Below are 25,546 nucleotides of genomic sequence, written 5' to 3'. Positions count from 1 at the left end.
CCGGGCCGCCCACGTGGCAGGCGAGCATTCTACCACTGAACCACCGATGACTGCTCATGACGCGCTTGTATAAGCAAAACGTCACGGGGCGCGTTTGATATTGTAACAACTTCTAAAGTACTTATTAAAATTAAAAAAAAACAGTAAAAGACAGTGTTGATCTACATTAAATGGCCAACGTAACTAATATACTTATTTATATGCTGAGAGTAAGGGATAAGTAAAACTTGAGTCGGCACAGCTGATGAGTCAACGGCGTGATGTGTCAACAATTAAATGCGTTTTTCTCTAAAACTATTCACAATTTCGAAATAGTGTAAGAAGCAATTTTTATCTTCGTTTAACGTAGAAAATTAATAAAATATTTTAAAGGATAAGGATTAATACCATTATGGAAAAATATCCCTCACAATAAAGAATATATTGAAATTACTATTTTTAGACAGAAATATGATCACTACACGTTATCCTCAAAAGATAAAAATTTGCTGTCGCGGACTTTTTTGTAGATCTTATTAATAGAAACAATACTCCAGTACATTATTTTCATGTAGTACTTACTATTAAAGCAGCGCATGCGCGAAAGTGTCTCAACGGGTAGACACATTTATCGTATTTATGTTAATTTACATAAGAATGTACAAATAATAAACTATATATAAACCTTCCCTGAGAAATACTCGACCTAATGGTGAAAACCGCAGAAAAATCCGTTGGGTGGTTTAGAAGAAGAAGAGTTAGAAAGTTCAGACAGACACGAAAAGCGACTTTGTTTTATAAGATATAGGATAGGATAGGATGAAATATTATATTATATTTTGGTAATATTTTCAATTTATTATTTTTTTCAGCGTTTCCCACTTGAAGCAGGATATGCCTAGTGCTAAGACACTACGCTCTCCACCCTTCAAATTATTTATTTATATCATTAACCTCTTATAAAATGCTGAAGTAGTTTCTGTATCAATACTAATAGGTACAATAATAAAGCCATAAATTATACCAGCACATATCATAATTACTACTCAGTCAGTAAATGCTTGTTATCCTTCTAGATGTTCAGTTGAGAATAAAATTAGATGCTCCATTAAAATAATTACACGCGAACGAATCATTACAAACAGGACGTCATGTCTCTCAACTATCGACGTTTTGACAGACCGACAAGAAAAAATAATAATAACTATATCTAAGCAAATGATATTTTAAAAGTCCTGTAATATAGTTATAGTTTTAAATATATATATATAAATGACATTATTTCTCTTAATAATACCTATTAAATTAAGATCATTGTTGCGCAAAGGCACAAGAGTGTTAGTAGAAACACGGTGGTTGTGGATTCGACTCGAATTTGGGGAAATGGACTTTTATTTATTAATATCTATATTCACAGGATTGCAGTTTTTCCACCGAATTTTCAAGGCATTGCGTGTGTGTACTTTGCCTTATTACTAGAGCGAAGAAATGAAAATATTAATAAATAATAATAGATTGCCCCAAGTAGGAATCGAACCCACAACCGATACTGCAGTGGCTTACGTTCGCTTGTTGTTGACGGTCGTTTGGAATCGGTTCTGTCTAAGCGTACGCGTATTTGTTACTTTATAGATTGTGATGTTTCATTTACTTTGTGGCTATGGATAGTGTTCATTCGTTACACGTAGACCAAGGGGATGAAGTGGATGTTTTGTTGGATGAGATAACTGTAAATAATAACCGTGTCGACAATAGTTCAATTTTTTGTGGACAAATGGAAAGTAGCCGAGCAGAGAAGAGAAGTCGAGTGCCAGATGAGGAAGAAGTTTGGGCAGAAATTGGGAGAAGAGGAAAAGTGAAAGTGCGCAGTGCATCCACAGATGATATGGTTAGAATACCGAAGGACGAAGTCGAAATAAGTATGACATCGAAGAATGAGAAGTTACCTAAACAATTAGGACTAGCCCGTATACTCAAGCAGGAGAATATTTTAGATATTATTGAAGTGAAATATATTAATGCCTTTAAAGTAATGTTAAAGTTCAGTAATAGCGAAAGCGCAGAGAAGTTGATGCAGTGCAGATTTTTTATTGATAAAGAGTATAGATGCCAAAAAACTTATGAAGTTGGTGCCTCTTATGGAGTCATCAGAAATATTGATATAGGAATAGATGAATCGGATATTTTAGAAGATTTAGAAAGCCCTATTCAAATCTTAAATGTGAAACGTTTAAAACGCCGCAACTACGACAATGATGGATTTGAGGATAGTGAATGTGTAAGGATATGTTTTAAGGGGTCGTCCTTGCCACCATACATATATACGTTTGGAACTCGAATAAAAGTAGATCCATTTGTTTTTCCCGTTACGCAATGCTCTAAGTGCTGGCGCTTTGGTCATAATTATAAAGAATGTTCAAGAAATAAGATCATATGTCCTAAGTGTGGGCAATTTCATAATAATTGCGAAACTACAAAATTTAGATGTGTGAATTGTAAAGGTCAGCATATGGCTTTAGCAAAGATTTGTCCTCATTATAAAAAGGAAAGGAGAATAAGGGAATTGATGGCCGATTATAATTGTACTTATAAAAAAGCTCTTACAATTTATGTACAGCCTTCTCCTCAGTATGAAGTGCGTCAAGATGAATATATTAATGATAATGTATTTGGAAGAACTTACTCTAATACTGGTACAACGTACGCGGAAGTGTTAAAAACTACAGCTGAAGTATATAAAACAAAAGACGTTAATTTAAATCCCACTAATTCGACTATAAAGAAAGCGAGGAAAACTCCCAAAGAAAATAAAGGAAGAGTCCAATCGGATGAAGATTCTTCCGTAGAACTTGACTCTGATATTGATTTAGAAATGCCGGCACGCGATGAAATCAATGGCCAATAAAGAGAAAAATTTAATAAATTTGATGTTCACCAGTTGTTAAAAAAAATCAAGGACATTATATTCCTGAGAAAAATTAATTTTTTAAAAAAACTCAAATTGTGTGGTAAGGTTATTTACAACTGGCTTATTGACTCAATTGTAGAATATATACCACAGTGGTCTAACTTTATAAATTTATTTCAAAATGGATAGTGATTTTGTCCGTTCTGTTAATATTATTCAATGGAATTGTCAAAGTATATGCCCAAAGTTATCTGAGTTAGAGCTATTTCTCTGTCAAGAGAAAGTACATATCGCAATATTATGTGAAACTTGGCTAAATCCTAATATTGTCATTAGAATTTCTGGCTATAATACGATACGCAAAGATAGAAACGATGGATATGGTGGAGTAGCAATTTTGGTACACTCTTCTATTAAATATATAGATTCTTTTATATGTAGCTCAAATCCTGGAATCGAACTTTTACATCTAAAATTATTAAATTGCTTCTCAATTGAAAACATTATCGCTGTTTATTGTCCATCATCTGTGCGAACTACAGATAGTGACTGGGATTACATTTTTAGTTGTTTTAATAATAAAACTCTGATTGCTGGAGATTTTAACGCTCATCATAGTAACTGGTCTTACAAGACCGACACTAGGGGTTGCCAGATTTTTGATGTAATGTTAGAGAAAAATTACGTACCTCTAAATGACGGTTCTCCTACAAGAATGAAATTGGTTAATAGCAATCTTCAAAAGTCATCTCCTGATATCACATTTGCAACAAGTGACATATCATTAAAATTTTCTTGGAAAGTTTCAAATGAATCGCTCGGGAGTGATCATCTTATCATAAAGCATTCCTTGTATAATGAATATAATCATAGTCCTACTTTCCTCAAAAAGAGGAATTTTAAAAAAGCTAATTGGAATGAGTATAAAAATTTTCTTCATCATGTTTTTTCTCACTTGATATTGGCAGTTAGCCCTCAGGATGCATATAATCAATTCATCGATATTATTGAATCCGCTGCTAATTTATATATACCTTTAGTAAATATATGTCAGGACCCGATGCGACTTAAAAAATTTGTTCCTAAGCCATATTGGACTGTAGACATATCTCGATCTATAGCAGAACGGAGACTTGCATTAGCTATTTTTAGGAAAAATCCTACGCCTCATAATTTATGTATTCTTCAATCCAAAATTTCTGCTGCACGAAGAATTATCCGCAATGCTAAGAGAGAAGCTTGGAGAAAGTTTTGCGATAGTATAAACGAAGTTTTGTCTCTGGGCGAAATGTGTCGTCGAATGCGATGGTTGAAAGGATATCGCTTACCAAAAATTAATATTGATAACGCCTCTGCTGAAAGTCTTTTGTGTAGTTTAACTCCAGACTATGTTTTACCAAGTTGTCCGTCATTTAATTCCAATAACCCTTCTCTCGAAGGTTTATTTTCCTTACATGAATTAAATAGAGCTATAAAAGATAAAGATACTGCTCCTGGGGAGGATTCTATTTCTTTTTCTATGATTAAACACCTTCCTCTGAATGGGAAACAGGTTTTGATTAAAATTTATAACATGTTTCTTTCTTCTGGATATGTCCCAGTTCAGTAGAGGAAGACTTCTATAGTACCTATTCCTAAGCCTGGACGACAGACATCCCTGGATGTAAGACCTATTGCTCTTTTATCGTGTCCGTGTAAAATTTTTCATACAATGTTAAAAAATCGCTTAGAATGGTTTTTCGAAAAGTCAGACTGTTTTTCTAGGAATACTATAGGTTTTAGAAGAGGCCACTCATGTCTGGATAGTCTGACTAGCTTGGTTTCTCAAATACAATTAGGATTTGGGAACAATTTGTTTACTGTGGGATGTTTTGTGGATATTGAGAACGCGTACAATAATGTTGACATCACAATTTTATTGGCAAAATTGGATAGTCTTGGTGTTGGGTCAAAAATCTGTTCTTATCTCTGGGAATTTATGAAATCAAGAGAATTGAGTATACGTTATTCTAATAATAGTACTATTTCAAGAAATGCAGGTCGTGGGCTTGCTCAAGGAGATCCTTTGTCTCCGTTGCTATTTAATGTGGTCACGATGATTATATGTCAAGAGATAGATAATGTTTGGATCTCTCAGTATGCTGATGATTTTGTTTTGTATTGTTCTTACAAGTCTTTGGAGGAGTGTTCATCAAAATTACAATTAGCTTTAGACAAATTTAGTAATTTAATAGAATCTTTAGGTCTGAATATATCTAATAAAAAGACTAAAGTCTGCATTTTTAGAAAAGGAAAGAATAAAAATCCGGTAAATCTTAATTTAGAGTTGAAAGGAAATCAGTTGCAAGTAGTCGAATGTGTAAGGTATTTAGGTCTTTGGTTGGATAGAGGTCTTAAATGGACTAGACATGTTAATGAAATTTTACTCAAATCAGAAAGATGTTTGAATATTTTCAAAATTTTGGCAGGTTCAGTTTGGGGCCTTCATCCTAAGCACTTAAGAAGATTGTATGTTTCTATGATTCGGAGCCGTATAGACTATGCCTGTTTTCTGTACGACAATAGCTCTAAAATAAATTTATATAAAATTGACAAAATTCAAAATCAAAGTATGCGTATTATTGGTGGCTTCATCAAAACGACTCCTTTGCATGTCATGGAAAGTGAACTTTATTTACATCCACTCTCTCTTCGAAGGTTATTTTTAGGAGGAAAATTTTGGCTTAGAAGTCTGGCATTACGTAATAATAGAAATGTTGAGTTAGTTAATCAGTTATATTCTCAATGTATTCGTAATGGATATTGGAAGGTTAAAAAGAAGCCTATACTAGTGGATATTTATAACCTTTTCAAATCTTTACCTATTCATTCTTCAAACAAATTAGATATGTTTAGTCTTGATACGTGGGTACAAAATATAAATTTGGAAAATAATATATTCTGCTTCATTGATGGCATTATTGAATCAAAAAAATATGTAGAACTTAATAGCTGCAAATATAAGTGCTTAGAACTGATCAACACCAAATACCAGGATTATTACAAAATTTATACAGATGGATCCAAAGGAGTTAATGGTTTGGGGGCAGCTATTTTAGACCAACAGCAGAAAAAATGTTTCAAATTTAAAATTGAAACTAGTGTTTCCATTATGTACATTGAGTTGTTTGCCATAGCATATGCACTTTCCTATATTAGTACAATAGGTCACAACAAAATTGTTATTTTGACCGATGCTAGAAGTGCGCTTCAACATGTAGCTCGGTGCACCTCGAATTTTCGAGGCACACCGATAGCTTATAATATTTTGAAAATAATTCAGAAGTTGAAACAAGTAAATAAACACGTGATACTTCAGTGGATTCCGTCCCATGTAGGAATTGCAGGCAATGAAATCGTGGACAACCTTGCAAGGGAGGCTGCATATGACGGAGTGCCCCTTAGCATAGCGCCATTTTTTAATGATTTGCTTCCGGTTTTGAGAGTTCATGTGCGTAAAATGTGGGTGCAGCATTATGGAGAGATATCGCGGGATAAAGGAGTTTGGTATAGAACCTTCTGTCCTGAGCCTTCTCGCTTTCCTTGGTTTGATTCATGTAATCTTAGTAGAAAGACTCTTGTGCTAGCTTTTAGAATTCGGTCCGGGCACATTCCACTCAATCTTTTTGCTTTTACAATTAATGGAATTGCGTCGCCAATGTGTACGGTATGTGGGGAAAAAAAAGAAGATGTATATCATATGTTGATGAAATGTGCTCGGAACGAATCTTTGAGGAAACTTACATTTGTTGATGACACTATGAACGTTGGTATTTGTAATAGTATGTTAGTTTACCCTAGTTCTAATGCTGCTATTAGCTTGTATAAATTAGTAAATTTAGGTTTGGATAAGAGAATTGTTGAATTGTAATAGTTTTTTTTTTTTTTATGTTTAGTTGTTGTCTTTTGTTTAGTTAGTTTAGTTTTTGGGGTTTTTTTTATGTTCAATGTCAGAGTTTAAGTTTTAATATAGATAAGGTGCATGTATAGTAGTTATTACAGGACGACATGTTACTTTTATGTGACAAGTCCTTTAAATAAAGATAAAAAAAAAAAGAAAACCGATACTGCAGTCATACGCTTGTGCTATTGCCGCCAAGACTTCGTTTCAAACAATATTAGTATTGAAATTTCGCGAAATATTAATTAAAATACAAATTTTATTTCACATTTATATCAAAATCACAATATATGTAAAACCTACATACATAAAATACATATGTAAGTTTGTATTGAACTTTCACGAGTGCATTCACAACTGTACTGTACTATTTAATGTATCGCTAAAAAGCGTGTGATTAGTACTAGGTGTATGTATGGTCTAACTGTGTTTTCTCACGAACGCGGCTCTGCTATTTTAGATATTAAGACAATTTAGATATATAAAATTATTCTGTTATAGACTTTTTACTTTCTTTCTATATGAAGTGAATATTGGCAGTTACAAATGGTAAAGTAATAGAAAGCAAGAAATAAATGTTATAGCCCATACATTATACATTAGATGTAAAGTCAATAAGTACTTAAGACTAAATAAAGAAACTATTTTGTATAATTTATAAAGGTAAATTGGACATGTTTATTATTTTGTATTTCTATATATATAGATAGTTAAAAATATATTTCAAGTTATTGTTATAGTTAACACACGCAAGTCTCTGTAGTTTAAGAAGCATCAACAATTAAATTAAAGAGTCCAATCGCACCGAGGAAGTGATTGTAAGTTCGATTGGCAGTGAGTTCGATTCCCACTCAAGACAATGAAATATTAATTTTAACTTATATTTTCATTACTTCGCTCTGATATCTAGGCAAAGCGCGTCGTCTCCACTACTCTTTCCACCACTTAAGAAAATGGGGAACAGAATGTCTTATCACTAGGTTCCCTCTGCGTACCCTTGTGTGCGGGATACAGCGTGAATGTAATTTAATTTTTTAATATCAATTATAGCAGCTCTTCATGATCTCATTTTACGAAGTCTAATGATGTTACGCAAAGATTGATGGTTGGCCTACATAACGTTAATTTAATTACAAGGCTCGATATTAGACGCGAGCGTATGTACCTAGCCTAATTGCAGGTGACAGAATAAGATAAAGTTTAAACAAAATTATCTTACGATTATATTATATGTATAGACTAGCGGATGCGCGCAGCTTCGCTTGCTTATTTAGGAGTGAATTCTAATAAACCACGAAACATGTGTTCAGTGAAATATTTTTAAGAGTCTAAATTTCAAATTTTATAAAAATCGGTGCCGATTTAAAAATTTTTCCATACAAACTTTCAACCTCTATTTCACCCCTTTAGGATTAAAATTTTTCAAAATCTCTTCTTAGTGGATGTCCAGATTACGAAAGTATACATCTGTCCAAATTTCACGTTTCTACGCACAGCGGTTACGGCTGTGCGTGCGTCTTGCCTCAGTCAGTGAGGACCAAGTCCTTTTATATATATATATATATATATATATATAGATATATAGATTATAACGAACATCCTTGACATGTTTTTTTAATGAGAATATATAAATAAATGAAACTTTCAATTTCAGCATATGTTTTTAAGAAATTTTGATTTTAAATGTACATATATGGTTTTATTATAGTAATAATAGTAGCATAGCATCTCATTTGAAATAAACAAAAACAATGGAATTAAAAGTAAAGGTCGACTCGTAGGGAAAGGTTGTTTTATGTCAAATGATATGCATTTATAAGATACAAGCTTTAAAACAAAGCTATTAACAATATTAGTAATTACATTAAGCGACACAAATTTATTTATATTACTAATATGTTAATTTAAAACTAATATTCGTTCTAAATACCTTAACAGATCATTAATGAAATAAAATACTAAGAGTTTTTTTTAAATATTTAGGCTCAAAGTTTAATTAAATTAAACTAACATTAAATTTATACAATAAATGACGTCTCTATGTGCAATTGAAAGTGGAATCAACTAAGAAACAACATAAAAGTTTATGATGTTGGTTATGGGTTCAATTCCCATTTGGGAAATTATTATTTATTACTATTTTCATTTCTTCGCCTTGGTACCAGTAAAAGCGAGGCGTTAAGTTCCGCCACTCAACACGAAAAGCCTTGAATTCGGCGGATGCCTACGGAACGAAGTGTACATTAGGTTCCCTCCTGGTTCCCTGCCTGTTTATAATTAACAGTATATAAAATAATTTGAAATATGTACTTACGGCGCCCGTAACATTGACTCCGTCAGCACGTATGCCCATAGACTGCATGTGCGCCGTCGTCAAACCTGCTTGTATCGACTGTTTTCGTAGAAGCTCGATGGTTTGCCGCAACTCTGTTAGCTCTGAATCCTGGTGACAAATATATGAATCAAAATAATATTAATGTTAATATTAAAACGTTAATTTTTAATAGTGATCTTACGACATTAAGATTAAAAAAAAATTGATTAAAAGACAGAAATATCCATACCTATATTATAAATTCGAAAGTAACTCTGTCTGTCTGTCTGTCTGTCTGTCTGTCTGTCTGTCTGTCTTTTACGCAATCAGGACCAAACTGCTAATTTCATTGTGATAAAATACTCATATAGAGATACTTGAGGGTCTCGGGATGAACATAGGATACTTTTTTTTTCTCATATTTGTAATATTTTCGATATATACCAATATATTAAAATAATTAATTTGACAAGGAATTTATTCCGCCATGTTAATAACAATCGTCGGTACGCGTTGCTAAGCAACGGCTTGCAAAGTTTATTGTTTTAAGAAAACGTCACCCAAAGTGAGTTTGGTTAATGCATAAATGGCGCGCGCCGATATAGATTTGTATACATTAACAAAAATTAGATGATTTCTATAGTTTGATATTCATCCTTATGAAAATAAATATAATAGTCACTTTTAGCATATCATCTAGATGGAAATTATAGTTTACTGTATAACATTCTAATAAATAATTAAGGAGATGTCACTGATTCCAAATGACCTAGCCTACGAGTGGTATAGTATGACCGACGCGAACGGGCAGATGAATTTGATGATTTTGTAAATTTTTATAGATTTTCGAATTACTATTATTTTTTATATAATTATTTGCTGCTTATAATTAATTTATCTCAGTTCGGTTATCTACACCGATGTTATACACTTAAAAAATCGTAATTTTAATCATTTGAGATTTTATTTAATATTGTTCGCAAAAATTAATAATTATTTAATATAGAAAAATGTATAGTACGCGCGTGTTAGAATCATGATAGTAGATATAATAAATAATGATAAATTATATGCGAAATGCGAATAAAAAATAAGCGACCGACCAGCGGATAGATAAAGTATATAATACATAAGTCACATAAATAGACACATCAACTGCAATCACCCGCTGCCAGTGCGACCAGCCGATGCCAAGTATGTGATCGACCAGCGGATAGATAAAATATATTAAAATACATAAGTCACATAAATAGACACATCAACTGCATTCACCCGCTGCTAGTGCGACCAGCTAATGCCAAGTATGTGATCGACCAGCGGATAAATAAAATATTTATATATTACTAGCGGACCCAGACGCGGCTACGCCTGCTTGAAATATAAGAATATAATTTCTATAGAAATATAATTTCAATCTAGATGAAATGCTAAAAGTGACTATTATATTTATTTTCATAAGGATGAATATCAAAATGACGCGGTAACGAACGCGGTCGCGTAGCGACGACGGTTGTTATTAACATGGCAGAATAAATTGCATGTCAAATTAGAAAGTATTTTAATTTATTAGTATATATGTGTAATGTAATGTTATATAGCCTATAGCACTTCTGAAGAATGCAGCTTTCATACAAAACAAAAACATAGTGAATCGATCCAGTAGATCCAGAGATCTTAGCGTTCAAACAAACAAACAAACAAACAAACAAACAAACAAACAAACTCTTCCGCTTTATTATATTAGTATAGATATGAAAACATAATGTATATATAATATCTTCTTCTTCCTCCTGGCACTAATCCCGGCTATTGCCAGGGTCTGACCTCCTACTCAATCTACTCCACTTTGCACGGTCTTTTGCGTCCTTGATGGTTAGACCATTGGCTCTCATGTCCTGCATCACGACATCGAACCAGCGCTTCCTTGGGCATCCGGGAGGTCTCACTCCAGGAACTGATATAGCAAGGCACTTGCATCCAACATAGTTCTTAGGCCGGCGCGTAACGTCGTTAAACCAACCAATGTATATATAACCAATAACAATACCAATGTATATGAAAACCGGCGGTAAAAAGAAGTCATTTCTAAGGAACATCAAGGAATGGACTGGAATTAAAACCGCCGTAGATTTGATTCATTTGGCTAGGGACAGGACTAAGTATGCGAAGTTGACTGCCAACCTTCACTAATTGGAGAAGCACATTAAGAAGAAGAAGAAGAAGAAGAAGATATATAATATAAGAATAACATAATATATGAAATATAATATATGAATAACACAATATATGAAAATATATTTAATAAAAATTCAGTTCAATGGTGTAATCTTTAAATGTAATATTTTTTATAATATGGCATTTTCAACAGCAATATTTCAACTACACATTTTCCAGAACATATCATTTTACTCAATAGTAATGACACTTTAATTTGTATTTTGAATAGATTCATGAATTTTATATATTTAATAAATTCCGTTAAATCGTATTAGCAACACTGTATAGATCTATTTTATTTCCTATTGCATAACTTTTATTATTTTAATACCTCTAAATAATACGTCATTCTCATCTCAATTCATTTATAGCTAGTAAAATAAAAGATTTTAATTAATTAACACATTGATTTGTATATAATAAATGGATAAATTCATTTACTTCATATACAAATATGACATAAAAGTAACTCATTTGATTTGACTATCAGAATATACAAAAAAAGAAAGAGAAGAGAAGAAAAGACTGTCGTATTTGAAATGAAAAAGCCTAATTTCTCACAATCCGTTCGGCTAACCTGACGGTTCATTACATATGATACTTAAGTCTGTGAAAGTAATGCTATATGCCTATGCTTAGATATTCCGGCTAAACAATTGATATGTTTGTTCTATTTACCATTTTTCATCAAGTTACCATTACATGTCTTTAACCACACCTCTCTCAAAGCTCTACTACTAAAATAAGATTTTCGGTTCATTTCCATTAATTTACTAAATCTGACAGTTCGTAAAACAAAATCGTGACTTACGAAAGTCCCTTGATGAACCCTATAAAACATCTTATTGGTTTAATATTACTAGACATGGAGAGGTTAACTGAAGCAGCATCATTTAAATAAGTAAACCTAACACATGTCAAATGAAATATTATTGACAAAAACATTACTTAAGGTTCATGATAAATTCATTGTAACTAAAGGCCGAAATTGTTCATTTTATTTAAATGTCTATTAGATGTCTCACAAACAATTTATTTAATAAAATTACCAGAAGTAGATATTTAATAAAATAAAACATTTTCTATTGTTTGCTAAGAAAACTTTAAAATTACTCAATTTGTGAATTACTTAATCTTCAATAATAAGAACTTGGATTTCTGATCTCATATACTTACTATACTATTATCTTTACAGAATAAATAAACAAAATATTTTATTTGTCCAACAATATATTCAACAACAATATATTCATATTGTATAGTAATATTAGTAGCAGACATAACAGAAACAAAAAAATAAGATAAGTTACTAACTCCAATAAATTGCCTCCAAAAAGTTAACAAATCATTTATGGATCTGAGGCATATGTGACATGTCTTTTAATTAAATTCCACAATTAGTATTGAAACTTTTATTATTCCCTGTGGAATTACATATATATGAATAAATAATATAATCTAAGTTTGTCACTACAGAAATTCAAAGTAGCTGAAAAACATAATTAAAGACAACAATTAACATTATTACATTATTTTAAGTCATAATTTAAAAAGTTGATATTAAAATATTTTTTAATAAATACTTTCTGTATGTTGATAGAAAGTATCTGAAAAATTATAATATTCTTTGAATAAAAAGACTGCTGAAATACTACACACAAACTGATTAAACCATTATGTAAGACATAGCATAATTTACTTTGTCATGTTGTATTGTAATAACAAATAATAATTAAGTAACCTAATAGTACAGCAAACCTTTTATATAATTTGGTAATATTTTCAGATTAAAAATGTATAAAATCAATATTAATTAAACTTTATGAAAATTAAATGTCACCAATCATATAATTCAAATATAATATTAATAATATTCATATTGAAAAGGGAAATTTATTCTTATTTTTACTTGAAATTCGCTATACTTAATGTTTCTGATTTTAAAACAAATATAATGCTATGTTGTAACAATTTTTCCAAATAGAAGTAATATTAATGCAAATTCTAAATGGTTTCCAATAAATATAAATCTTTCACTATTTCAATATTAGTATTTTAACATTTCTATTCATTAAAATATCATGTAAATCTGGTATTGAGAATGTGTTAACATATGGATACTTTAGTTCTGACTTCCTATAATAAATAATCTTATGAGGGTTTTATTTTAAATGATAAATATAATAGTTGTTTCTTTGAATTACTTTAAAATTTTAAGGTGCTTTAGAACAACTAGAATTAAAATTCTTATAATGTCTTTTTTTCTTAATGAGTTATAATAATACTATATAACACTAATAATACTTCAGGTATAGTTTTAACATTGCTTTTGTAAGATGCCATTTCAACAATAAAAATAATATAATATAATTACAATTGTTAACATGTATACTTCAAACTGTAACTAATAATCTTTTCCTATACAACTTACTGCAGGATCTATCACACATTACTTACCTTTTTTTATTATTGAATTAAAAATTAACTTTAGTAAATTAATGTTGTATGATTGATTCCATCACTTCGAATATGATTTGACTGTTTAACTTTAAACATAGAGCCAGACAATTTAGCCACAAACAAAGTCAATCCATCTCCTTTTTTATTATCTTCCTTTTACTACGATTTCATTGTAATTTACATATTACACAATTACAAAACATTAAAACTTTGAAGTGTCAGGATATCATTTCACTTGAAAGTGGGAGTGAGAGTGAGCTGATCCCACTTCTGATGTTAGAATCATGATAGTAGATATAATAAATAATGATAAATTAGAATAATTGTCTAAATGAATAATAGGATTGTCGTATCGATCAAACATCAGAAGCAGTTGGTAGCTATAAGTAATGTTATTCTACCTTTTAAATGATCTGAAGCTTGGAGCAGTGCCGTGGACTTGTGACCACATCTGTAGGCTTAAGGGATCCCTTTACAGTACTAACACTCGCCTTTCACTGCTCCAGCCCAGTGTAATTACATATAATTTACCTGTACTATACTTACCACATTTGCAATCACAGTAATATTTGATTATATTGATGATAAATCTATTAACATTTATAATTAAGATAGCCGAGGATATATAATACATTTACAATAATATTATAAGTCAAATATTATCGTAATTCCATTGTTTTATATCACCAGCCAGCAAATCATAGGCAGATGTATCAAACTACAAATCCTAGACAAGTATCCATTATCAATTATAATATATTATTTATTGTAATTATCATATATGTATTATTTATTATTTAATTACTATTACCTTTATTAATCTATTAAATATAATCATAATTCTATAGTAATCCATTACTTAACTACCAAATCATAGACGGATATTTTAAACGCCAAATCAATGACAAGTGTCAAATGTCAATTACAAAACATTATATATGATAACAATACACAGGATCTCTTTTTTTTACATGTATTCTATAATTGTGTATATTTATCTTTTTTATTACCGGTCAATTTCCTTCGTGTGTTTTCCATACAACGTGACATTGGCGAAATGAATTGTGCTCAACTGGCACGCTCGAAACGCCATATTTCGAGAAATCAATCAATCTATGATAACAATCATATATGTATAAGAATTTCCTTTAGTTACTTTTACTTCTTTTGTTTGTTCATTTCGGTAACTCAGATATTTTTTCTAATAATAAATCTCACTTATTATTATTTTTTAACTTATTTTAATTATTTAGGCTTATATTTCCGCGGGTGTAGCCGCGTCCGGGCCCACTAGTATTCATATAAGTTGTAAAAAACTTTTCTTTGTTGGAATATTTATAAAATCTATTACTAATATATGAATAATTAATAATGAAAAATTGAAAATCGACTTTTTACAGCAACAAAGTACAACGCACGAATTTATTCAGAACACCAAAAGTAAACATTATTACGAAGCTTTTAAAAAATGTGAGAATAATCTTCTAAAGATGTGGCAACTCATAAACAATTTAACTAGCAATAAAACAAAAAGTAACCAAATTCCTCTAAAGCTTAATACCTCTACAGGTGAAATCACTGACACAAAACAAATATGCGAATGTTTTAACGCTTTTTTCTCGAAAATAGGTGCTGAGCTGGCAAGTAAATTCCCGATCACAAACCGAAATAATATATCTTATGTGGAACAAAGTAATACATTTAACCATACCCAACTCAATGATGATAACGTATTAAGTAAACTAAAACCTGCTACTCTGAACGAGGTCCTTAAAATAATCAATAACTTTAATTCAAACACAAGTACTGGTATAGATGGAATTAGTACTAAGGTGGTTAAATGTGTAAAAGACTTGTTGGCTGAGAAACTGACAAAATGCATCAACAGCTGCTTTGAAGAAGGAAAATTTCCAGACTCTTTAAAAATTGCTAAAATTAATCCTATATATGAAACAGGAAGTAAACTAGACCCTGGAAATTATCGCCCTATATCTGTACTACCGATTTTATCTAAAGTTTTCGAAAAAATTTTGCATAATCGCCTTTATGAGTTCCTTGAATCAAAAAAAATTCTCTTTGAAAAACAGTATGGTTTCCGACCGAAGTCAAATACCGTTGCAGCTACTATTGATTTAGTTACAACAATCAAAATCAACATAGATAATAAGAAAATAACTTTAGGAGTGTTCATAGACTTGAAAAAAGCTTTTGACACCGTGAGCCATGAAAAACTCTTAACTAAGTTAAAAAGTCTAGGAATTGCAGGATCTGCTTATAAAATATTTGAATCGTACCTTTCAAACAGATACCAAATTGTGAGAATAGATAGAGTTCAAAGTACACCCCAGCTGATAACCTATGGCGTTCCCCAAGGATCAGTCCTCGGCCCCTTGCTTTTTCTGGTGTATATAAATGACATCCATAAAGCAGGCTTGAAGGGTGACTTAACACTATATGCTGATGATACCAGTCTATTCTACTCTGGTAAATCTATAGCATCAATAGCGGAACAAGCTCAAGTTGATCTAGATCTTCTGTCGCCATGTTAATAAGTAACAGTATGGGCAATAATGATGTTCAAAAGAAATATCTTTTGCTAATAAAATATTATATATATCCTCTATATATAAAGTTTAAGTTAGTAAAGCAGGTAAATAAATTTTTCTATTAAGTTAATGAATGCTGGCATAAGTATTTCAAGAAACGGTTACGTCGTAAAATTAATATGAGTCATATAAACGTGTTTCACATTATACAGCTGTAGTTTATGAGTATTGCGAGAAAAAGGGAAAAGCGACAGAAATGGGACATTTTAAGAATAGTTTCTTGTATTTAGTAGCTAATTAACAATAAAATGTTAAACAACTAATAAAAAACTATTATTTAAAGTATTTTGAATGTTAATGTTGTGTTTACATTAACTATTTTCGTCTCTGTTCAATATTCTATTCTTTTTTTCCTTTCAAACTCTATTTTACATGCAGTTTCAATTAAGGAGACGACTTTCTGTAAAGAAATTTAATTATTATCTCTTATAATTAGTAATGCAACACTTGCTTAGATTAAAATACAACTATACTTCGATTACTATTATTATCTAATTAATAGTTATGTAACTAAAAAAATCTTAATCGACTTCAAGGAATTAGTTATAACAATGCTTATAACGTGTGATAATTGTTTCAGTTCGCAAGTTGCATAGCAAATGGTGCAACATCCGGGACGCCTACGTCAGAAATCTGAAGCGGAAGTCGGGCCAACGAGAGTACATGTACGCGAAACACCTAACATTCCTCAACAGTAGATACCTGGGACAGACGAACGAACAGACCGACGATGAGTCGTCGGACGAAGACAAAATAACTGGCAAAACAAAAAACACTGAACTATCGTGTCAAAGTGACGACGAACCTACTATAGTCAGTGTTAAAAGGCAGAGAACTGAGAAGAGAGCGAATATCGAATTCGTTGATACCCCAAACCTAGTCACCAGCTTGCCCGATTTCCATCATTCTGGAGAAGACGAGGACAAATCCTTCTTCAATTCTCTATTACCTGCTGTCCGGGGGTTCAATTTGGATCAGAAGCTAGAATTTAGGTGTGAAGTTCTAAAACTCATCAAATATATACGTTCAAACCCAAGAAAGATGAGGGCCGAACAAAATTCACAATGTTTTCACTGATAAAATAAGGAAAAGTCAATGTGAGGAGAAGGTCTGTGATTGATTGGAATTAGGTTAGGAGAGCGCATTAAATATTATACGTTGAATATTTATATATAATACATATGTATGTATTTGAGGGCACAGGGGCATAAGCGTGTGACTGCAAACGTAAAGCTTATGGGTTCGATTTCCATTGGGGGAATGAATAATAGAAAATAATAATTTATTAATATTTTCCTTTCGTTGCTCTGGTAACAAGGCAAAGCTCAATGTTGAGTCCCGCTACTCAACTCAATATGTGTATATTTTCTGATTTTCGTCAAATAAAATTACTCGTTACTATTAATAATTTCTGTTTATTTATCACAAAACCTATTTCCATGCAATTTGAATGGCAAAAGAGAACTAAATTAAAACTTAAAGAAAAAAGCCCAAAAAGATAATGGACATTCATTTCTATTCCCGGGATGTAATTTGCATTTTGAAAGTTTAAACATTTACCATAAAACTTAATTACAATGATTAATGCAACGTTTTAAATTCCACCAACTGTTTCTATCATGACTTCTCACGCTGTCTTACAACATTTTTCTTTTAATTCTTTCTTGTATTTAATATACGAGTACATTTATTCGGACAATTTGTTAGTTATTGAACTCGACTAACTAAACTTCTTCGTTCAGTCAAAAAAACTTTAAAAATGGGTATACAATGAATGCAAAGTGCACCACCTGTTGAATATTTCAATACACTAATTAACAATTTCTATATAATATTTATACAATTTATAAAGTCAGAAGACGGAAACACTATCTATTGTATTATAATAATGAACTTTCTACACAATATCTAAAGAGTTAATTAAATTATAAGAGAGTTCCCAACAAAGCTAATTAGGAGCTCATATCTTACTGGCTGAGCCAACTACGGTCGCTGTCACACCCTATACTATAATACAAGCAAGGCAGACACCTGTTTAGGAAAGCTGTGCTCGGTGAAATGAGCTTTGATCTGAACCTGTATTCACGCAACTTAATGCAATTTCCTAACCACTATGTCATTATAAGCAATGTGTAATCGACTTCAAGGAATTAGTTATAACAATGCTTATAACGTGTGATAATTGTTTCAGTTCGCAAGTTGCATAGCAAATGGCGCAACATCCGGGACGCCTACGTCAGAAATCTGAAGCGGAAGTCGGGCCAACGAGAGTACATGTACGCGAAACACCTAACATTCCTCAACAGTAGATACCTGGGACAGACGAACGAACAGACCGACGATGAGTCGTCGGACGAAGACAAAATAACTGGCAAAACAAAAAACACTGAATTATCGTGTCAAAGTGACGACGAACCTACTATAGTCAGTGTTAAAAGGCCGAGAACTGAGAAGAGAGCGAATATCGAATTCGTTGATACCCCAAACCTAGTCACCAGCTTGCCCGATTTCCATCATTCTGGAGAAGACGAGGACAGATCCTTCTTCAATTCTCTATTACCTGCTGTCCGGGAGTTCAATTTGGATCAGAAGCTAGAATTTAAGTGTGAAGTTCTAAAACTCATCAAATATATACGTTCAAACCCAAGAAAGATGAGGGCCGAACAAAATTCACAATGTTTTCACTGATAAAATAAGGAAAAGTCAATGTGAGGAGAAGGTCTGTGATTGATTGGAATTAGGTTAGGAGAGCGCATTAAATATTATACGTTGAATATTTATATATAATACATATGTATGTATTTGAGGCCACAGGGGCATAAGCGTGTGACTGCAAACGTAAAGCTTATGGGTTCGATTTCCATTGGGGGAATGAATAATAGAAAATAATAATTTATTAATATTTTCCTTTCGTTGCTCTGGTAACAAGGCAAAGCTCAATGTTGAGTCCCGCTACTCAACTCAATATGTGTATATTTTCTGATTTTCGTCAAATAAAATTACTCGTTACTATTAATAATTTCTGTTTATTTATCACAAAACCTATTTCCATGCAATTTGAATGGCAAAAGAGAACTAAATTAAAACTTAAAGAAAAAAGCCCAAAAAGATAATGGACATTCATTTCTATTCCCGGGATGTAATTTGCATTTTGAAAGTTTAAACATTTACCATAAAACTTAATTACAATGATTAATGCAACGTTTTAAATTCCACCAACTGTTTCTATCATGACTTCTCACGCTGTCTTACAACATTTTTCTTTTAATTCTTTCTTGTATTTAATATACGAGTACATTTATTCGGACAATTTGTTAGTTATTGAACTCGACTAACTAAACTTCTTCGTTCAGTCAAAAAAACTTTAAAAATGGGTATACAATGAATGCAAAGTGCACCACCTGTTGAATATTTCAATACACTAATTAACAATTTCTATATAATATTTATACAATTTATAAAGTCAGAAGACGGAAACACTATCTATTGTATTATAATAATGAACTTTCTACACAATATCTAAAGAGTTAATTAAATTATAAGAGAGTTCCCAACAAAGCTAATTAGGAGCTCATATCTTACTGGCTGAGCCAACTACGGTCGCTGTCACACCCTATACTATAATACAAGCAAGGCAGACAGCTGTTTAGGAAAGCTGTGCTCGGTGAAATGAGCTTTGATCTGAACCTGTATTCACGCAACTTAATGCAATTTCCTAACCACTATGTCATTATAAGCAATGTGTAATCGACTTCAAGGAATTAGTTATAACAATGCTTATAACGTGTGATAATTGTTTCAGTTCGCAAGTTGCATAGCAAATGGCGCAACATCCGGGACGCCTACGTCAGAAATCTGAAGCGGAAGTCGGGCCAACGAGAGTACATGTACGCGAAACACCTAACATTCCTCAACAGTAGATACCTGGGACAGACGAACGAACAGACCGACGATGAGTCGTCGGACGAAGACAAAAAAACTGGCAAAACAAAAAACACTGAATTATCGTGTCAAAGTGACGACGAACCTACTATAGTCAGTGTTAAAAGGCAGAGAACTGAGAAGAGAGCGAATATCGAATTCGTTGATACCCCAAACCTAGTCACCAGCTTGCCCGATTTCCATCATTCTGGAGAAGACGAGGACAGATCCTTCTTCAATTCTCTATTACCTGCTGTCCGGGAGTTCAATTTGGATCAGAAGCTAGAATTTAAGTGTGAAGTTCTAAAACTCATCAAATATATACGTTCAAACCCAAGAAAGATGAGGGCCGAACAAAATTCACAATGTTTTCACTGATAAAATAAGGAAAAGTCAATGTGAGGAGAAGGTCTGTGATTGATTGGAATTAGGTTAGGAGAGCGCATTAAATATTATACGTTGAATATTTATATATAATACATATGTATGTATTTGAGGCCACAGGGGCATAAGCGTGTGACTGCAAACGTAAAGCTTATGGGTTCGATTTCCATTGGGGGAATGAATAATAGAAAATAATAATTTATTAATATTTTCCTTTCGTTGCTCTGGTAACAAGGCAAAGCTCAATGTTGAGTCCCGCTACTCAACTCAATATGTGTATATTTTCTGATTTTCGTCAAATAAAATTACTCGTTACTATTAATAATTTCTGTTTATTTATCACAAAACCTATTTCCATGCAATTTGAATGGCAAAAGAGAACTAAATTAAAACTTAAAGAAAAAAGCCCAAAAAGATAATGGACATTCATTTCTATTCCCGGGATGTAATTTGCATTTTGAAAGTTTAAACATTTACCATAAAACTTAATTACAATGATTAATGCAACGTTTTAAATTCCACCAACTGTTTCTATCATGACTTCTCACGCTGTCTTACAACATTTTTCTTTTAATTCTTTCTTGTATTTAATATACGAGTACATTTATTCGGACAATTTGTTAGTTATTGAACTCGACTAACTAAACTTCTTCGTTCAGTCAAAAAAACTTTAAAAATGGGTATACAATGAATGCAAAGTGCACCACCTGTTGAATATTTCAATACACTAATTAACAATTTCTATATAATATTTATACAATTTATAAAGTCAGAAGACGGAAACACTATCTATTGTATTATAATAATGAACTTTCTACACAATATCTAAAGAGTTAATTAAATTATAAGAGAGTTCCCAACAAAGCTAATTAGGAGCTCATATCTTACTGGCTGAGCCAACTACGGTCGCTGTCACACCCTATACTATAATACAAGCAAGGCAGACAGCTGTTTAGGAAAGCTGTGCTCGGTGAAATGAGCTTTGATCTGAACCTGTATTCACGCAACTTAATGCAATTTCCTAACCACTATGTCATTATAAGCAATGTGTAATCGACTTCAAGGAATTAGTTATAACAATGCTTATAACGTGTGATAATTGTTTCAGTTCGCAAGTTGCATAGCAAATGGCGCAACATCCGGGACGCCTACGTCAGAAATCTGAAGCGGAAGTCGGGCCAACGAGAGTACATGTACGCGAAACACCTAACATTCCTCAACAGTAGATACCTGGGACAGACGAACGAACAGACCGACGATGAGTCGTCGGACGAAGACAAAAAAACTGGCAAAACAAAAAACACTGAATTATCGTGTCAAAGTGACGACGAACCTACTATAGTCAGTGTTAAAAGGCAGAGAACTGAGAAGAGAGCGAATATCGAATTCGTTGATACCCCAAACCTAGTCACCAGCTTGCCCGATTTCCATCATTCTGGAGAAGACGAGGACAGATCCTTCTTCAATTCTCTATTACCTGCTGTCCGGGAGTTCAATTTGGATCAGAAGCTAGAATTTAAGTGTGAAGTTCTAAAACTCATCAAATATATACGTTCAAACCCAAGAAAGATGAGGGCCGAACAAAATTCACAATGTTTTCACTGATAAAATAAGGAAAAGTCAATGTGAGGAGAAGGTCTGTGATTGATTGGAATTAGGTTAGGAGAGCGCATTAAATATTATACGTTGAATATTTATATATAATACATATGTATGTATTTGAGGCCACAGGGGCATAAGCGTGTGACTGCAAACGTAAAGCTTATGGGTTCGATTTCCATTGGGGGAATGAATAATAGAAAATAATAATTTATTAATATTTTCCTTTCGTTGCTCTGGTAACAAGGCAAAGCTCAATGTTGAGTCCCGCTACTCAACTCAATATGTGTATATTTTCTGATTTTCGTCAAATAAAATTACTCGTTACTATTAATAATTTCTGTTTATTTATCACAAAACCTATTTCCATGCAATTTGAATGGCAAAAGAGAACTAAATTAAAACTTAAAGAAAAAAGCCCAAAAAGATAATGGACATTCATTTCTATTCCCGGGATGTAATTTGCATTTTGAAAGTTTAAACATTTACCATAAAACTTAATTACAATGATTAATGCAACGTTTTAAATTCCACCAACTGTTTCTATCATGACTTCTCACGCTGTCTTACAACATTTTTCTTTTAATTCTTTCTTGTATTTAATATACGAGTACATTTATTCGGACAATTTGTTAGTTATTGAACTCGACTAACTAAACTTCTTCGTTCAGTCAAAAAAACTTTAAAAATGGGTATACAATGAATGCAAAGTGCACCACCTGTTGAATATTTCAATACACTAATTAACAATTTCTATATAATATTTATACAATTTATAAAGTCAGAAGACGGAAACACTATCTATTGTATTATAATAATGAACTTTCTACACAATATCTAAAGAGTTAATTAAATTATAAGAGAGTTCCCAACAAAGCTAATTAGGAGCTCATATCTTACTGGCTGAGCCAACTACGGTCGCTGTCACACCCTATACTATAATACAAGCAAGGCAGACAGCTGTTTAGGAAAGCTGTGCTCGGTGAAATGAGCTTTGATCTGAACCTGTATTCACGCAACTTAATGCAATTTCCTAACCACTATGTCATTATAAGCAATGTGTAATCGACTTCAAGGAATTAGTTATAACAATGCTTATAACGTGTGATAATTGTTTCAGTTCGCAAGTTGCATAGCAAATGGCGCAACATCCGGGACGCCTACGTCAGAAATCTGAAGCGGAAGTCGGGCCAACGAGAGTACATGTACGCGAAACACCTAACATTCCTCAACAGTAGATACCTGGGACAGACGAACGAACAGACCGACGATGAGTCGTCGGACGAAGACAAAAAAACTGGCAAAACAAAAAACACTGAATTATCGTGTCAAAGTGACGACGAACCTACTATAGTCAGTGTTAAAAGGCAGAGAACTGAGAAGAGAGCGAATATCGAATTCGTTGATACCCCAAACCTAGTCACCAGCTTGCCCGATTTCCATCATTCTGGAGAAGACGAGGACAGATCCTTCTTCAATTCTCTATTACCTGCTGTCCGGGAGTTCAATTTGGATCAGAAGCTAGAATTTAAGTGTGAAGTTCTAAAACTCATCAAATATATACGTTCAAACCCAAGAAAGATGAGGGCCGAACAAAATTCACAATGTTTTCACTGATAAAATAAGGAAAAGTCAATGTGAGGAGAAGGTCTGTGATTGATTGGAATTAGGTTAGGAGAGCGCATTAAATATTATACGTTGAATATTTATATATAATACATATGTATGTATTTGAGGCCACAGGGGCATAAGCGTGTGACTGCAAACGTAAAGCTTATGGGTTCGATTTCCATTGGGGGAATGAATAATAGAAAATAATAATTTATTAATATTTTCCTTTCGTTGCTCTGGTAACAAGGCAAAGCTCAATGTTGAGTCCCGCTACTCAACTCAATATGTGTATATTTTCTGATTTTCGTCAAATAAAATTACTCGTTACTATTAATAATTTCTGTTTATTTATCACAAAACCTATTTCCATGCAATTTGAATGGCAAAAGAGAACTAAATTAAAACTTAAAGAAAAAAGCCCAAAAAGATAATGGACATTCATTTCTATTCCCGGGATGTAATTTGCATTTTGAAAGTTTAAACATTTACCATAAAACTTAATTACAATGATTAATGCAACGTTTTAAATTCCACCAACTGTTTCTATCATGACTTCTCACGCTGTCTTACAACATTTTTCTTTTAATTCTTTCTTGTATTTAATATACGAGTACATTTATTCGGACAATTTGTTAGTTATTGAACTCGACTAACTAAACTTCTTCGTTCAGTCAAAAAAACTTTAAAAATGGGTATACAATGAATGCAAAGTGCACCACCTGTTGAATATTTCAATACACTAATTAACAATTTCTATATAATATTTATACAATTTATAAAGTCAGAAGACGGAAACACTATCTATTGTATTATAATAATGAACTTTCTACACAATATCTAAAGAGTTAATTAAATTATAAGAGAGTTCCCAACAAAGCTAATTAGGAGCTCATATCTTACTGGCTGAGCCAACTACGGTCGCTGTCACACCCTATACTATAATACAAGCAAGGCAGACAGCTGTTTAGGAAAGCTGTGCTCGGTGAAATGAGCTTTGATCTGAACCTGTATTCACGCAACTTAATGCAATTTCCTAACCACTATGTCATTATAAGCAATGTGTAATCGACTTCAAGGAATTAGTTATAACAATGCTTATAACGTGTGATAATTGTTTCAGTTCGCAAGTTGCATAGCAAATGGCGCAACATCCGGGACGCCTACGTCAGAAATCTGAAGCGGAAGTCGGGCCAACGAGAGTACATGTACGCGAAACACCTAACATTCCTCAACAGTAGATACCTGGGACAGACGAACGAACAGACCGACGATGAGTCGTCGGACGAAGACAAAAAAACTGGCAAAACAAAAAACACTGAATTATCGTGTCAAAGTGACGACGAACCTACTATAGTCAGTGTTAAAAGGCAGAGAACTGAGAAGAGAGCGAATATCGAATTCGTTGATACCCCAAACCTAGTCACCAGCTTGCCCGATTTCCATCATTCTGGAGAAGACGAGGACAGATCCTTCTTCAATTCTCTATTACCTGCTGTCCGGGAGTTCAATTTGGATCAGAAGCTAGAATTTAAGTGTGAAGTTCTAAAACTCATCAAATATATACGTTCAAACCCAAGAAAGATGAGGGCCGAACAAAATTCACAATG

At 32.6% G+C, this 25,546-nt stretch overlaps 1 protein-coding gene across 9 annotated transcripts in view; it reads right to left on the bottom strand.

The window, feature by feature from the left end:
- Window positions 1–25,546, bottom strand: part of sick (sickie) — a 254,751-nt gene that overhangs the window by 9,450 nt on the left and 219,755 nt on the right. For all 9 annotated transcript variants that reach the window (XM_085192441.1, XM_085192442.1, XM_085192444.1 and 6 more), the window contains one exon: window positions 9,142–9,270. In XM_085192441.1, the coding sequence (XP_085048567.1) occupies window positions 9,142–9,270 (129 nt within the window). The remainder of the gene's footprint in view (window positions 1–9,141; window positions 9,271–25,546) is intronic.

The sequence above is a fragment of the Heliconius melpomene genome, chromosome 11 (genome assembly GCF_056956725.1).
Source record: "Heliconius melpomene rosina isolate 202511_hmr_F chromosome 11, ASM5695672v1, whole genome shotgun sequence".
Classification (NCBI taxonomy): domain Eukaryota; kingdom Metazoa; phylum Arthropoda; class Insecta; order Lepidoptera; family Nymphalidae; genus Heliconius; species Heliconius melpomene.
The sequence above is the reverse complement of the archived record's forward strand: the minus strand, read 5'-3'. Positions and strand labels throughout refer to the sequence as shown.